The 12,608-nt window shown below is 36.9% G+C and overlaps 2 protein-coding genes across 3 annotated transcripts in view; one reads left to right on the top strand and one right to left on the bottom strand.

Moving 5' to 3' along the window:
• Positions 1–220: 220 nt before the first annotated feature.
• On the bottom strand, positions 221–9,357 carry LOC129351368 (high affinity immunoglobulin gamma Fc receptor I-like). Of its 2 annotated transcripts, XM_055020242.1 has the most exons (7): positions 9,280–9,357; positions 6,714–6,885; positions 5,965–6,222; positions 4,963–5,208; positions 4,364–4,477; positions 1,822–1,893; positions 221–618 (listed from the first exon to the last, which is right to left on the bottom strand). In XM_055020242.1, the coding sequence occupies exons 2-7, from the start codon at positions 6,742–6,744 to the stop codon at positions 566–568; spliced, it is 774 nt and encodes a 257-aa protein (XP_054876217.1). In that variant the 5' UTR covers positions 6,745–6,885; positions 9,280–9,357; the 3' UTR covers positions 221–565. The 2 variants fall into 2 exon arrangements, with proteins under 2 accessions (XP_054876217.1, XP_054876218.1); XM_055020243.1 differs by lacking the exon at positions 9,280–9,357 and having other exon boundaries at positions 221–612; positions 6,714–6,964.
• A 705-nt stretch (positions 9,358–10,062) lies between these two features.
• LOC129351323 (butyrophilin-like protein 2) overlaps positions 10,063–12,608 on the top strand; it is a 15,991-nt gene continuing 13,445 nt past the window's right edge. The window contains exons 1-3 of the mRNA XM_055020203.1: positions 10,063–10,236; positions 12,111–12,473; positions 12,557–12,608. The exon at positions 12,557–12,608 is cut by the window's right edge and continues 44 nt beyond it. Of these exons, the coding sequence (XP_054876178.1) occupies positions 10,140–10,236; positions 12,111–12,473; positions 12,557–12,608 (512 nt within the window). The 5' untranslated portion in view covers positions 10,063–10,139. The remainder of the gene's footprint in view (positions 10,237–12,110; positions 12,474–12,556) is intronic.

Here is a 12,608-nt window from a genome sequence, read left to right as displayed (position 1 = left end):
TGAGGATGGATATGAAGGAAACATGTTGGTTCAAAAGGGTTCGAAGTGAAAATCAACCAAACCCAACCTAACCAATAAGATGCAGGACACTCATAAAATAATAATAAACATTTATGGTGAAATTAAGACTCAAAAATGAAATATATTCAAATGTAAAGCAAAGCAATTCAATAAAAAGTTCAATACTTTCATAGCACCAGTATCTATGCAATACAAAGTGGTAACAAAAAGATGCTAAACAACTGAAAGGACAGTTAGGCTTTAATATATTGAATAAAAAAATTAAAGTTAGGCTTTAATATATTGAATAAAAAAATTAAAGTTAGGCTTTAATGTATTGGATAAAATCACAAACTGGCCCAAAAAGTGGGGAGAAGTACCAGAAAAATCCATCAGGACTTATGTTTACACTGAACTTCTAAGCATCAAAATAACATGTGAAAATGTAAAGTTTTGTAACATTTAATGACCATTGAATAATATACACACCCCATTATTATGAATGCTTTGTGTTTCTGGACGCACAGCAGGGAGCCCGGTCTGCATGACGCTGGTTCTCACGTTATCAGCAACTCTCTGGTATCACTGTGGAATAGACGGTCGGGACAGAACCTGCATCTGGGGAAAAGCAAAGAGAGACGAGATAGAAACTGTCTTCACGGTAAATGAGTCCTATTTACATAAATGATGCTAAAGTTAACAGATAAGGTCTTGAGGCTTTCAGGGGATTTCTGCTCTGTAGATGTGCAGTTTTATTAATCATATTTTCTAATTATGAATCTCCTGAGGAAGTGCAGAGAGTTTGGTCAGTCTTTCTAAATGTCGCTGTGCTAAAGGTCAGCTATGCTAGCTTGACTATGACAACTGTAAGATGTAGATGTGATGTGGAATTGCTTTGGTTCAGTTAACACAGACCTAAACACCAACTCTCTGAGATCATCAGGGGTTTAAATTAGCTAATCAGCCACCACAGTGTTAGCTTAGCTAATAGCAGTGGTAGCTAATCTACCACAGCTATCACTTGTTAATAATCGCAAAGGCCTAAAAACATAAAACTGTAACAGACTGAATGTTCTGTTCTTTGCGTGGGAAATGTTTGAGTGTTTTCTGGTGTTAAATCCTGAAACATAAAGTGTTATTGTTGTCAGTTGTTAAGACAACTAGTCTGCTTGTAACAGTTTAGATTTTCTTTAAAGGTTTTTCTGCATTAGTTTTTCCTTCGCTGTGGCGCACTGCACTAAATTAATAACAATATCTTCATCTCCAGGTTTCCTTCAGCTAATGGAGTTATTCTCCGGCGGTTAAAGAGGAAAAGAATCGTCTTTTTGCCCTCCAGCATTGTGCACATGTGCAAAGTTTCTAAATGTGAACAGTAACATGCACAGGGTCTGTACTGTGTGCACCATCCATCTAAACCACATGATCTCTCTAAAACCAGACGCTTCCACTCAGGTTAATCATTTCTAATCCACAAATTTATCTAAAGGTTTATTTCAAATCTTATTAAGAAAATAATCAGTTGCAATAATGGTTATTTGACCTGCTTTATTTGTTGCTGTACTTCATGCCGCTTGTTGTAGGAACTGTTACCAGGGTGATGGACACGCCTCTTGTCATCATAGTTATGTTCTTCCTGTTTTATGAACGTCAACAAAGGCGTGCTGTCTGCGTGGGATGACGGAATGAAGGGAACTGAGCTTTGGAAACTGAATCAAAGTTCAGTTTGTAAACCATGTCAGAGGTGACCTCCTCTGACGGCTGTGATGCATTCAGGGACTGTTTGTTCATCTCAGTGTTTCCAGAGAGCGAATGTCGACTCACCAGTGATTCTCTGAGGCTTCCTGTCCTGTGAGATGGTGACTTCGGTGTAGGACACAGAACGGTTCACTCCACCTGCACAAAACAACCAATCATGGTGACGGCGGGACGGGGTCAAAGTTCAACATTTATCCTATGAAGCTTGTATGCTGTCATCAGATTAAAAATCAAAGTTCATGAATGGTTTCTTGTGTCTCACAGAAGCAATAAAAACTGATAAAGTCACTGAAGCAGGATCTGTTGCAGTTTCATGATTTTATTGCCTTGACAGTAAAAATTTGTCTCTTAAACTAAATTGTTGTTTCTGTGTTGAAAAGTGTATAAAATAAAGTTTAAAGTAGTTTATTACTTGGTTTTGCTTTGGTAGATAAATGTTTTATTAAAATACTTTGTAGCGGATATTTATTTCTCAGTAGGTCTAAAGTGTGTATGATGTCACTAAACCCTTTCACAGAGAAACATTTCAGGTTTTTAATTTATTTTTAATTTAAGTCTCAGTTTGAATCAGTCTCAGCTGACAAAAGTGCTTACACTGCAAAAACACAAAACTCCTAAACATCAAGTATTTCTGTCTAGTTACTACAGCAAATATGTTAACAAAGTTGAACTAAGATAATGACATTTTCCCATATTTTAAGTGAAAACATTTTCCATTGGAACTTTTTTTTTGTCAATATTAAGAAGTTAACAAAAAGCTATGATATCTTGGTGAAAATTTACTTGTATGTTAGTTTTGTCTTATTTAAAGAAGATGAAGATGTTTGCACCAGAAACTGACAAAAATACTTGATAAGATTTTGTGGGTTTTTTTGTTGTTTTTTTTTAAACCCATTTTCAGCTGTGACTAAAAATATAGACTAAAGTATTGCAGATGACTCACACTGAGGGTTAAAGATGGAGTATGACATCATAGTTTACTCACACTGAGGGTTAAAGATGGAGTATGACATCATAGTTTACTCACACTGAGGGTTAAAGATGGAGTATGACATCATAGTTTACTCACACTGAGGGTTAAAGATGGAGTATGACATCATAGTTTACTCACACACAGCGTCGTACCTGTCTATGCATCCTAAGTATTCCAACTATTAAAACTCTTCCATGCAGGTCAATGAGGCATTTCAGTGACATCAGTGTCTTAATTGGCCTCTAAATTGCTGTTAGGTGTGAACCCAGAGTTCATTTTTAGCCTTGAGATAAAATTCCTTTTATAGAAAAGCATCAGACAGTGACAACAGCATCCAGGGAGATGACATGAAAACACACCAAAGCAAGAAATATGTTTCATGTCACTCATCGTTGTGAGGTGGAGCAACACAGAGTTAATAATAACCTCAGATGTTATCAGCAAAGATATGAATACAAAAATATTAAAACCTACGCAGTAAAACCGCCTGCTGCGTCAAAGATGATCACATTTCATGTTTGACATTTAACGCCCTTCGTTCTTTCACCTCCATAATAAAAGACATATTTGACATTTCTTTATTTAGACGTCAGATGGAGCTGCTGTTGTCACGGCACAGACTGAGAAAAAAGAAATCAGCAAGAAGAAAACCTGAATCAAGACAAACAGGAATGAAATGAAACAGGCTGGAACATTAACTGTCACTTTCTGCTCTGTTCAGCACATATGTAATTAAATTTAACCTAGGATGAGACCTCATGCCTCATGTTTTCATTTCCTCAGTGAGAAAATAACATGTTTCTAAAATAAATCACTTCAGAAATGCTGAGGTTCAGTCGGTGCAGACCTTAAATAACCTCATGTGGTTTAAGTTTAACATCAGCATCAACGTTTCCCCTGTTAGTTTATGCTCAGTAAATGACTTGTGGTGGGAACTAAAAGTGACTAAAACAAAAACTAAACAACATTGAAGAGAATCATTTACAATGTGACAATTCATATTGTCTTTAGGTGTTGACTTTTTCAGATTTAGACATTTTATAGCTACATTTAGTTCCAGGAACATCAAGAAAATATAGAAAAAATGACTTCAGACTTTGAGGATGAAATATTTACATCAGTTTTTGATTTAGTGAATTAACACATTGTGAAATTTAAGTTTTAAAATCTCCAATCTCAAACTTTCTGCAAAGCAGCAGAGATGCTTTCATGAACCAAAAGAAAATCAGAGAGTTAAGATTCAAAACGTAGGATTTCTTCCATTTGTTTTCTGTAAACATTAAAAACCTCAAACACTCAAAACCACGTTAACAGTGTTAACAGATAAACCCAGAATGACTCACATCTCTGCCAGATTTACATTTACAAAATGTCATTAAACCGAGAATTTTGACCAGGATGCTAACGGGTTTGGACCTCAAACCTCTCAGCCTTTGAGATCGGACCACTAAGAGTCGTTAACTTTAAGTTAAATGACTCGTTAGAAGCTAAATCAGTCTGAATAATTAGCTGCAGGTCTCAGAGCTTCTCGTTTCACGTAAACTCCTCCGTTTGTTCCCCTCCCTGCTTCTGACACCTGAACACAGAAGCAGCAGGAAGTGAAATTTCTGAGTGTTTACTTGAAAACACACTGACCTTTGTGGTTTCTCCAGTGGCAGAGCAAGATCAGCGCAATCAACAACAAAAGGCCGGCCACAACAGGAAGTAGTACGAATGCAATGGGAGCTGTAGGCGTTTGAGGCCTGCGCCCTTTAAAACACAAAGATAGCAGGTTAGCTGGCCTACATACAAACAATACCAGCATCTCTGCGCAAATGAAGGCGGCAGATAAAACCCACTGCTCTGAACTCCAGAGATCACGTCCTTTTCACATTTATCGATGAAAACAATTTAATTTCTTTCTGTTAAATCATATTTAATGATGATTCAGGTGGTTAATAATCTGGTAATTCAGTTTCTAAATGCAAATTATAAGTCATATCAAGAATCTTTAAATAGTTTTAGAATTTAATTTGCCCCAAATTCAAATCAACTGGATTCACACCAGCCTAAGCTAATTTACTCAAATTATATTAAAGCATTTTATTCATTAGAATCAATCAACACATTTTAGAAAAAGAATAAGAAATAAAAAATTTTACAAATTTACACAAGTCAAGACTGCAATTTTGTGCATATTAATTAAAAAAACAGACTGACTTTTGGCACTATTGTCTTCCATAAATATGTCTCACCTCTTACATCCAGCCAGATTTCTGCTGATTCTCCGACTCCAGAGGCGTTACATCTATAAAATCCTTCATCAGATTTAGAAACGCTCTGGATGGCGAAGGTTCCCGTCGAGCTGTTCCCGACCAGAACCCCGTTTCTATAGAAAGCAGTGAGATTGGAGGATAACGGTGGCCTGAACCTGCAGTGAAGCATCAGGGCTTCTCCTTCATTAACTGGATGTCCAGGACTCTGCAGGATCAGAGGTTCATCTGAGAAACAAAACGTGAAAGAAACGAGTTTTAAATGAGTCAGAAAAAAATCTATGAGCATTTTTATCTCCTGCATATGAAAAAACAAAGAAAGAAAATTACCTAAGTTTGCAGTTCCGGTATTTCCATTAAATAATTAATGTTAATAAAATCAGACCTGAATAAGTTTGTTCACACAATAAGACATTAAAAACGCCACGCCCTCATCATCATACCACTTCCTGTTTTCTTCTTTGTCTTTCCCACCAATAGGAACATCCGGTTGTTGATCACAATTTATGAAAAAAGTTTTCTCACTGCAGCTTTATGAAATATAAAAATTTCTATACGTCTGAAAAACAAACTCAACATGGTGACAAAAACGTTTTCATAGAAAACTCGTCCATTTTGAAAATGCCGTGTTTTATTAAGCTTTTTTTATATATTTCAATTTGCACAATTAGATGATCACAGTCAAGTTTTGACTTTACAGATTCAAGATTTTTCTCTCTATAAACATTTTATAGATTTTCAGCTTTTAGCTTGTTGCTCTGATTACATGAGAATCAACAGAACTCGTCTGAAAGCATCAAATCGGGTCGAAACTCTTCTGATGTTTTATCATGAAATAAATTTGGCGGTAATGTGAGACGGAGACGTTTCAGGAACCAAACTTTTAACTGAAGCTTTTCTGTCTGCCAGACCACAAACAGGTCGGCCTGAATCAGTTACAGCGAAGAATCAGATCAGATCAGCTTCTGCTCACGTTTAACCCACCTGTTATGCTGATGTTGACTGAACCGCTGCGTTCGCCTGCTGCAGATTCACACCAGTAAACTCCAGAGTCAAATTCATACAACTCAGTTAAGTTGCATTTAGATTCATTAGTGTGAGTTAAATATGAGGGACAGAGTCTATTTATTTGTTTGGATGTATTTCTCCAGACTCTCCACTCAGTCGATTTTCCTTCACAGCTCAGAGTGACAGACTCATACCGGAAGAACTGGGATCTGCTGGGGAAAAGCCTCAGACAAACTGCAAAGAGGAGAAAAACCTTCAGAGAGGAAAAGTTTTCACACCGTTTCTGATTGAGTAAAACAGAAAAACAATAAAATATCATTGCTTTATTTTGTCTGCTGCCGTTTTGAAGCATCAGTCAAGTTTTCACAAAATGCTGATTCACATTCATGACAGACTCAACGACTGAAGCTGATATAATCGATTTGATCTGATGCAACAATAACCATCAAAGAGGAAACACCAAAGCAGGAAACTCTCCGATCTTCATGTTTCCCACAAATAAAGAACTCAATTAGCTGAAGATGTTTACATTTTAGTTTTCATTTTAGTTCAGAGAGAGCAAAACATTCAGATCTTAGCATCAGAGAAATGCTGTCTTTAGTTACTTCTAGTTAAAAACTAAAAAATAAAATAAAAATCTAAAAGGTGAGCTTTAGAGTCAATGAACCAGAAGATGAATCGCAGATAAAAGTCTTTAAATTACGTTAAAAATGATCTTTACTCACCAGCAACAGCGCAGAGAGCTGCTATCTCCATCCTGAGCCGCTGCACTGAGGCGCCTCGCCATCGGGGGGTTTCATCATCACACCTCTGATGACTGTGTCAAACACACCACAGCTTCCTGCTAACGCGATCAACTCCAGGTACAAATATGTGAGCATCTTGTTTGTGCAGGAGCTGTGAAAAAAGAAGAGAGAAACGCTGAGAAGCTCAGAAAAGGTCAAACATTTTGGTGCACCAGGCTGCAGGAAGTGGCAGAAAGTGATGTCACTGACGTCTGATGCAACTTACAGCCTGAGGTGAACAGAAGCTTCGTCTGGTGCTGACCCAAACATTTAAACTAAAACTGCTTTAAAAGTTAAATAAGATGTGACGTTTTACCTCAAAATGTTCAGTGATTAATCTATATGCTGCTTTTATTTCTCAAAAGCTTTTAAAGAGCGACGGGGCTCTTTAAAGGCTGACTGTTCAAGTGTCACAATAAACTATGATGTGATATGAAAGTTAATTTACTGCTGTAATTAAATACAAATAGAAATTCACTAAATCAACACAAACTGTTTCATTTTCAACTAATATTTCTACTATGATTACAGCAAAACCCAGTTTGTTTTCAGGAATTATAATAAACCAGAGGATCAATAAAATGCTTTAAACAGAAATATCAACCCACAGAAAATGATCTCGATCAGAACGTGTTCAATGTTTGGCTGTGACTTTCTGTTTCAGAGCAGAGCAACATGGTGGCTTTTGACTCTGCTGAGGTTTTTAGGAAACCATAAAATTATTTATAAAATCCCACTAACTGCACCAAAAGGGAGGAAAAGAACAAGAGACCTGCAGAAATAGGAATGGTAGATTTTGGAGCCTCATTTTAAGCTAAGAAATATCAAATCAACCAAGATTTGATGTCAAATCAGTTCAGTGAAGAGTGTAATATTTAGATGAAATAATGGTGAAGTAAGTGTTATGTTTGGTTCCCAGTAACAATGTTTATAATTAATGGTAATAATCTGTTAATGTTATTAATCTGTTTTATTGTTGTTGTTGCAGCTGGACTCACTGTGATGTCATAACGCTACCAAACCCTGCTCCTCTTCCCCTGCGTTCAGGCTGCGTTCAGGAGCCTGAACGCACCTCAGGTTGCGTTCTTGAGCAGCCTGATGAACAAATTGACCTCAATGAGAAACTTTGGCTCCATTGTAACGGTTGCTCTGCTGTTGTGGATCCGGTGGCTGATCTCCATCCGTCAGGCTAACAGCCTGAAGCTAGCCGCCTGATATAATCTAAAGGCTCTGAAAGAGGCTGACTGATCATGAAGTGGTTTTCCTTCTGCTGTTGAGGAGCACAGCGCTGAAACCACAGCTCTGAGTCTGACACACCGCCAATCCAACCAGAGCGGCGGCCATGTTTGCTCTGATCAGACTCAACCAGTTTACCTGTCAACTGTTATTTATTCAGTTACAGTTTGTTAATTATATTGTTTTGCTTTTCTTGTTGTGCTGAACTGTGTGAGTGAATAAAGCTGGAGAGTCGAATTGTTTAGAGTTTTACTTTAAAATTGTGACTAACTTTGGTTGAAAAGTGAGGATTCAGTAATGTGAGTGTGTTTGTTTTATTTCTGGTTTTCCTTCATTTTTATCAATAATAAAAATATATCTGGACAGACTTTAAACTTATTGCAGCGCCTCCTTGTTGGTGACCATAAGTCCATTAAATCAGCTACTGACCACAACATTATTAACTTGTCCAAATGGTAGGTCAATGTTTCTTATTCAGTAAATTATTTCTGAAACATTTTATTAATATAGTGTTTCATTTTCTCTTCTGCTTTCTGAACTGGGTTTTCAAACTCCTACCATTTGATCTTAGTGGTTTCAAAGATGCCTCATTAACCAATTCTCAAATCAAACCTTGGTTTCTTTTTTACCTTTATTTTTTCATGATTTATTAGTTTTTATTATTCTCTTCTCTACTTTAATAGCTTAGTTTTTGTTTGCCTGGTTAAAGAGTTTGTTGACTGAAGTATTGAGATATTTTTTATATATACAGTATATAAATTCTGATATATTGGAGAGAAATTGTTATTTTTCATATGTGTAGGTGACTTCAAACAAGTCATGTGGTTAAAAACACGTGGAGACTTTCGCTTCTGTAGAGACTCCAGGGAATCACTTGTGACGTCATAGCTGACGGGGAGATACCATGACTAACTGGGAGTGGCTGGGTTTCCAACAGACACTCCAGATAAATATTAATATCTCTCAGTGTCACGCTGTCGCTCTCTGTTTACATTTTTGTTTTTCCTGTTTATGGAAAACAAACATTCACCGGGACTTCTGTCTGACATCGTTTGGTGTTTGAGCTTTAAGTGACATTTAAATCACGATGCAGACATTTAAATCTCCTTTACGAGAAGCAGAGTGAAACTTTAGATTCTTAAAGTCATAACAAATACAAACAGCTCAGCACTGTTGTTAACTAAAATGCTCAAACTATAAGTTGATAAAACTTTCCTCCTGAGTCTGTCTGTCCTGAACAGTAATCTAGAAACAAGTGGTCAGATCTTACCTTCATGCTGTAAAACACCAAATAAACCACAGAGAGGGAAGTAGGTGTGTCCCAGCACCAACAGCAACGCCTCTGTGATAACCCTGTTCTGATTGGCTGAAACCAACCAAAACAGAAACTCCAGGATATTATCTCAAATTTGTTTTTTGTTTTTCCATTCTGGGAAAAAATACCCAAATTAAACAGAAAACCAGAGTAATATGTTTTTGTTTTTGTTTCTTTGCTTTTGGTTTTTTTCTTGTTTTCCCCCAAAATCTCCATTTAAGTTGATAAACACACATGTAAAGAATCTCTAACGGGAATAGAGGAAAAAACATCAAACAAAAATATAAAATCAAAAATAAAAGAAGAAAGACACAAACAGGAAAATAAATAAATCTCCCAACAATGTAGAAACAATTCAACCAATAATAGATTGAAAGCTAAATCTAACATGAACCTATGATAAATAAAATAAACATTATCTTCTTTCTATATTTGTTATGTAAACCTGCAGCATCATGTAATAAATCAGCTGGATACAATTGAACTTTGCTATTAGTAATAATAACCTGATAAATAATAAATGTTATTTATTTAGCTGTAAAGCACTACAAACTATAGAGCAGCTTAACAACCTGAAGTTGATAAAAACTCCGAGTTGTCTCAGTCCTTCGCTCCAGAGCTGCTACGTCATGAAGTCCCAGGCTCTGTCGAGGCTCTGATTGGCTGTTGCTCTATGACTAATCGCGGTTTGTATTGTTGTGTTGCTATGGTTCCGTAGCTCCGCCCATTACGTATAAACGGTAACCGTGAGTTGTTTCCTTCTCAGTTCAGTGAAGCTCCGGTTCGGCAGAGGAAGTGTCAACATTTCTGTTGTAATGTCGGTACCAGTTGGTCTCTGTGAGATTTTCTTCAGCCGTTCAGGATTTTGGACTTTTCTCTTCTTCGTGGTTCTGCTCTGGACGCCTGTTAAAGGTAAAAGCTGCTGCTTTTCTCCTCAACTTACGTTAAACTGTTACTAAGCAACGAGGAAGCGTCTCCATTCAAACTTTCATTCATTGATTCTTTAAACAGCGAACAATGAATGACTCAGCTGTTTCTAGACGGTCTGTCCGTCTCTGTTTTATTTTTAAGTAACTTATTTGTGTCTTTGTTTTCCTCTGACCTCATTCTGCTGTTTATACTTATATTATTAAACAGAAAACTCACGGACTCTGAACTACTACATTGACCGTCATGCACTGCGACGTCCTGACGGTTCAAATTGTTTCACGTTGGTTGATTAAAAGTCTTCAAATCTGAAGATAAAGAAAAACTTCATAAACTTTGTTAGAGATTAAGAAAACTTTAAAAAATCCGCTATTTTTGATATTAAATCGTTTCCGCCGGTTGTCCGATAAAAATGGTTCTGACTTTTATTTGTAAGTGATGCTTTCCATTATTTAATGATTACTATTGATATTAAATAATCAATAATAAATACTGATAGCACATGTCAGTGCCATCAGCATGTCAACATGTGCTGACTCACCTGCTGACTCACCATATCAGCTGATTGCTGATATCAATCAGCTGATGCATAATTAATTAATTATGCATAATTAATTAATGGATAATTAATTATGCATTAATTATTGATAACAGCAATAATTAATGCATATAGAGCTTAGTCAAAGTCATAAGTGGGTGTGACATCATGTCTTAAATGAAAATGAAATAATCTATCCAATTTATTTTCATTCTTTTTGCTCTCTCTCTCTTTGTTTTTGTTTTTTTTTTTTTTTAAGAAATTGCAAATGACAGAAAATATTTTTCAGTTGGACCACAATGTATTAGCATCTGGTTACAAGAATCATTCTCTAATTATGAGAATATAGATTTAATATTAGAATAATTAAAATGTAAGTTTTACCAGAACATCTTAAAATTGTGAGAACTCGTGTTGGAGTTCTAATAAAATCTCCTAATATTACCATTTTATTTTGGTAATATTAAAAATAAAATACTAACATTTTATTTTTAATAAATCCATTCTATTGTCAAATAACTTTATTCTCGTATTATGACAACTGTATTTTTTAATATTATGGCTTCTTCAGATTTACTGTAATACAGACCACAATAAGAGATTCTTCCTTCCAGGATCCATCACAATCTTCAATAACTCCTTCTAGAATATGAAGTGATGAGTTACAACATTTAGTTTTCCCTTGGGATCAATAAAATATTTTTGAATTATTTCTTTATTCTAGTATAAAAGAGAAAAAAATCTTTATAACAGTTCTGGGTGCTGACATCACACTGAACAATGGAAACGTTCGGAGTGAGTTGGTGGGATGAGGGAGTCCAAATTTACCAAAATGTAAATGTAAAAACCCAATCGCTTTTTAACTGATAAAATGGATGGAAAACTTGGGCTTTTAGCTCAGGGAAAATATTCAAATTAAAAGCAAAGCTTTAGAGGAGGAGCTACTGGAGAACAGAATTAATTCAATGATTTAAATGACAAAATAATTAAAATGATTGTTGATTCAGGTAAGAGCAAATGGAGCTTAACGATTTCGCTTGGATAAAAAGCGAAATCGTTTTTATCGGAAATCGGAATCTGCCAGAAAATTTTCTGGCAGATTCCAGAAAATTCCAGATTTTCTGGCAGATTCCCCTAAAAGCTGCTTATGTTACAAACTTCCTGGAGAAAACCTGGTGGAAACCTGATCCTCCACAGGTGGATCATGTTTCTTTCTGTGGGGATTTCCACTCTTGGGGGAACTACTCTGAAGTTTCAGGGATTTGCTTTAATCTCATGATCATGTTTATGAAACCTAATAAAATCTTCCCTGTGTCTCCAGGGAGCCTCCGTCTGATTGGTTCCTCTCAGCCAATCGTAGCTGCGCCTGGAGATGATGTCATCCTCCCGTGTCGTGTGGATCCTGAGTGGGACGCCGTGGGGATGACGGTGGAGTGGTCCCGACCGGACCTGAGGCCGTCCGGCCCTCAGAAGCGTGTGGAGTACGTGTTCGTGTACCGCTTCAGGAAGACGGACCGAGACATGATGATGGACACGTACATCCAGCGGACGTCTCTGTCCCAGGACGGCCTGCGGCGAGGAGACTTGTCTCTGACCATCCGGAACGTCAGCCTGCAGGACCACGGCAGGTTCCGGTGTTTCATCCCACGCCTCGGGATCGAAGCAGAACTTCTGCTTGTTGTTGGTGAGGAACGGGTCCAAACTGCAGGTTCTGATCTGGATCTGTTGGAGTTTTTCTCATAAATCCTGGTATTGTTGCTGCTTCAGATCCAAACGTTGTTTCTACAACGGCAACAGAGACGGTTCTTCCCAGAAGCCT

This window comes from Poeciliopsis prolifica, unplaced genomic scaffold, assembly GCF_027474105.1.
Source record: "Poeciliopsis prolifica strain line A6 unplaced genomic scaffold, Auburn_PproV2 SCAFFOLD066, whole genome shotgun sequence".
In the NCBI taxonomy this organism is placed as follows: domain Eukaryota; kingdom Metazoa; phylum Chordata; class Actinopteri; order Cyprinodontiformes; family Poeciliidae; genus Poeciliopsis; species Poeciliopsis prolifica.
This window is presented reverse-complemented; position numbering and strand designations above follow the sequence as displayed.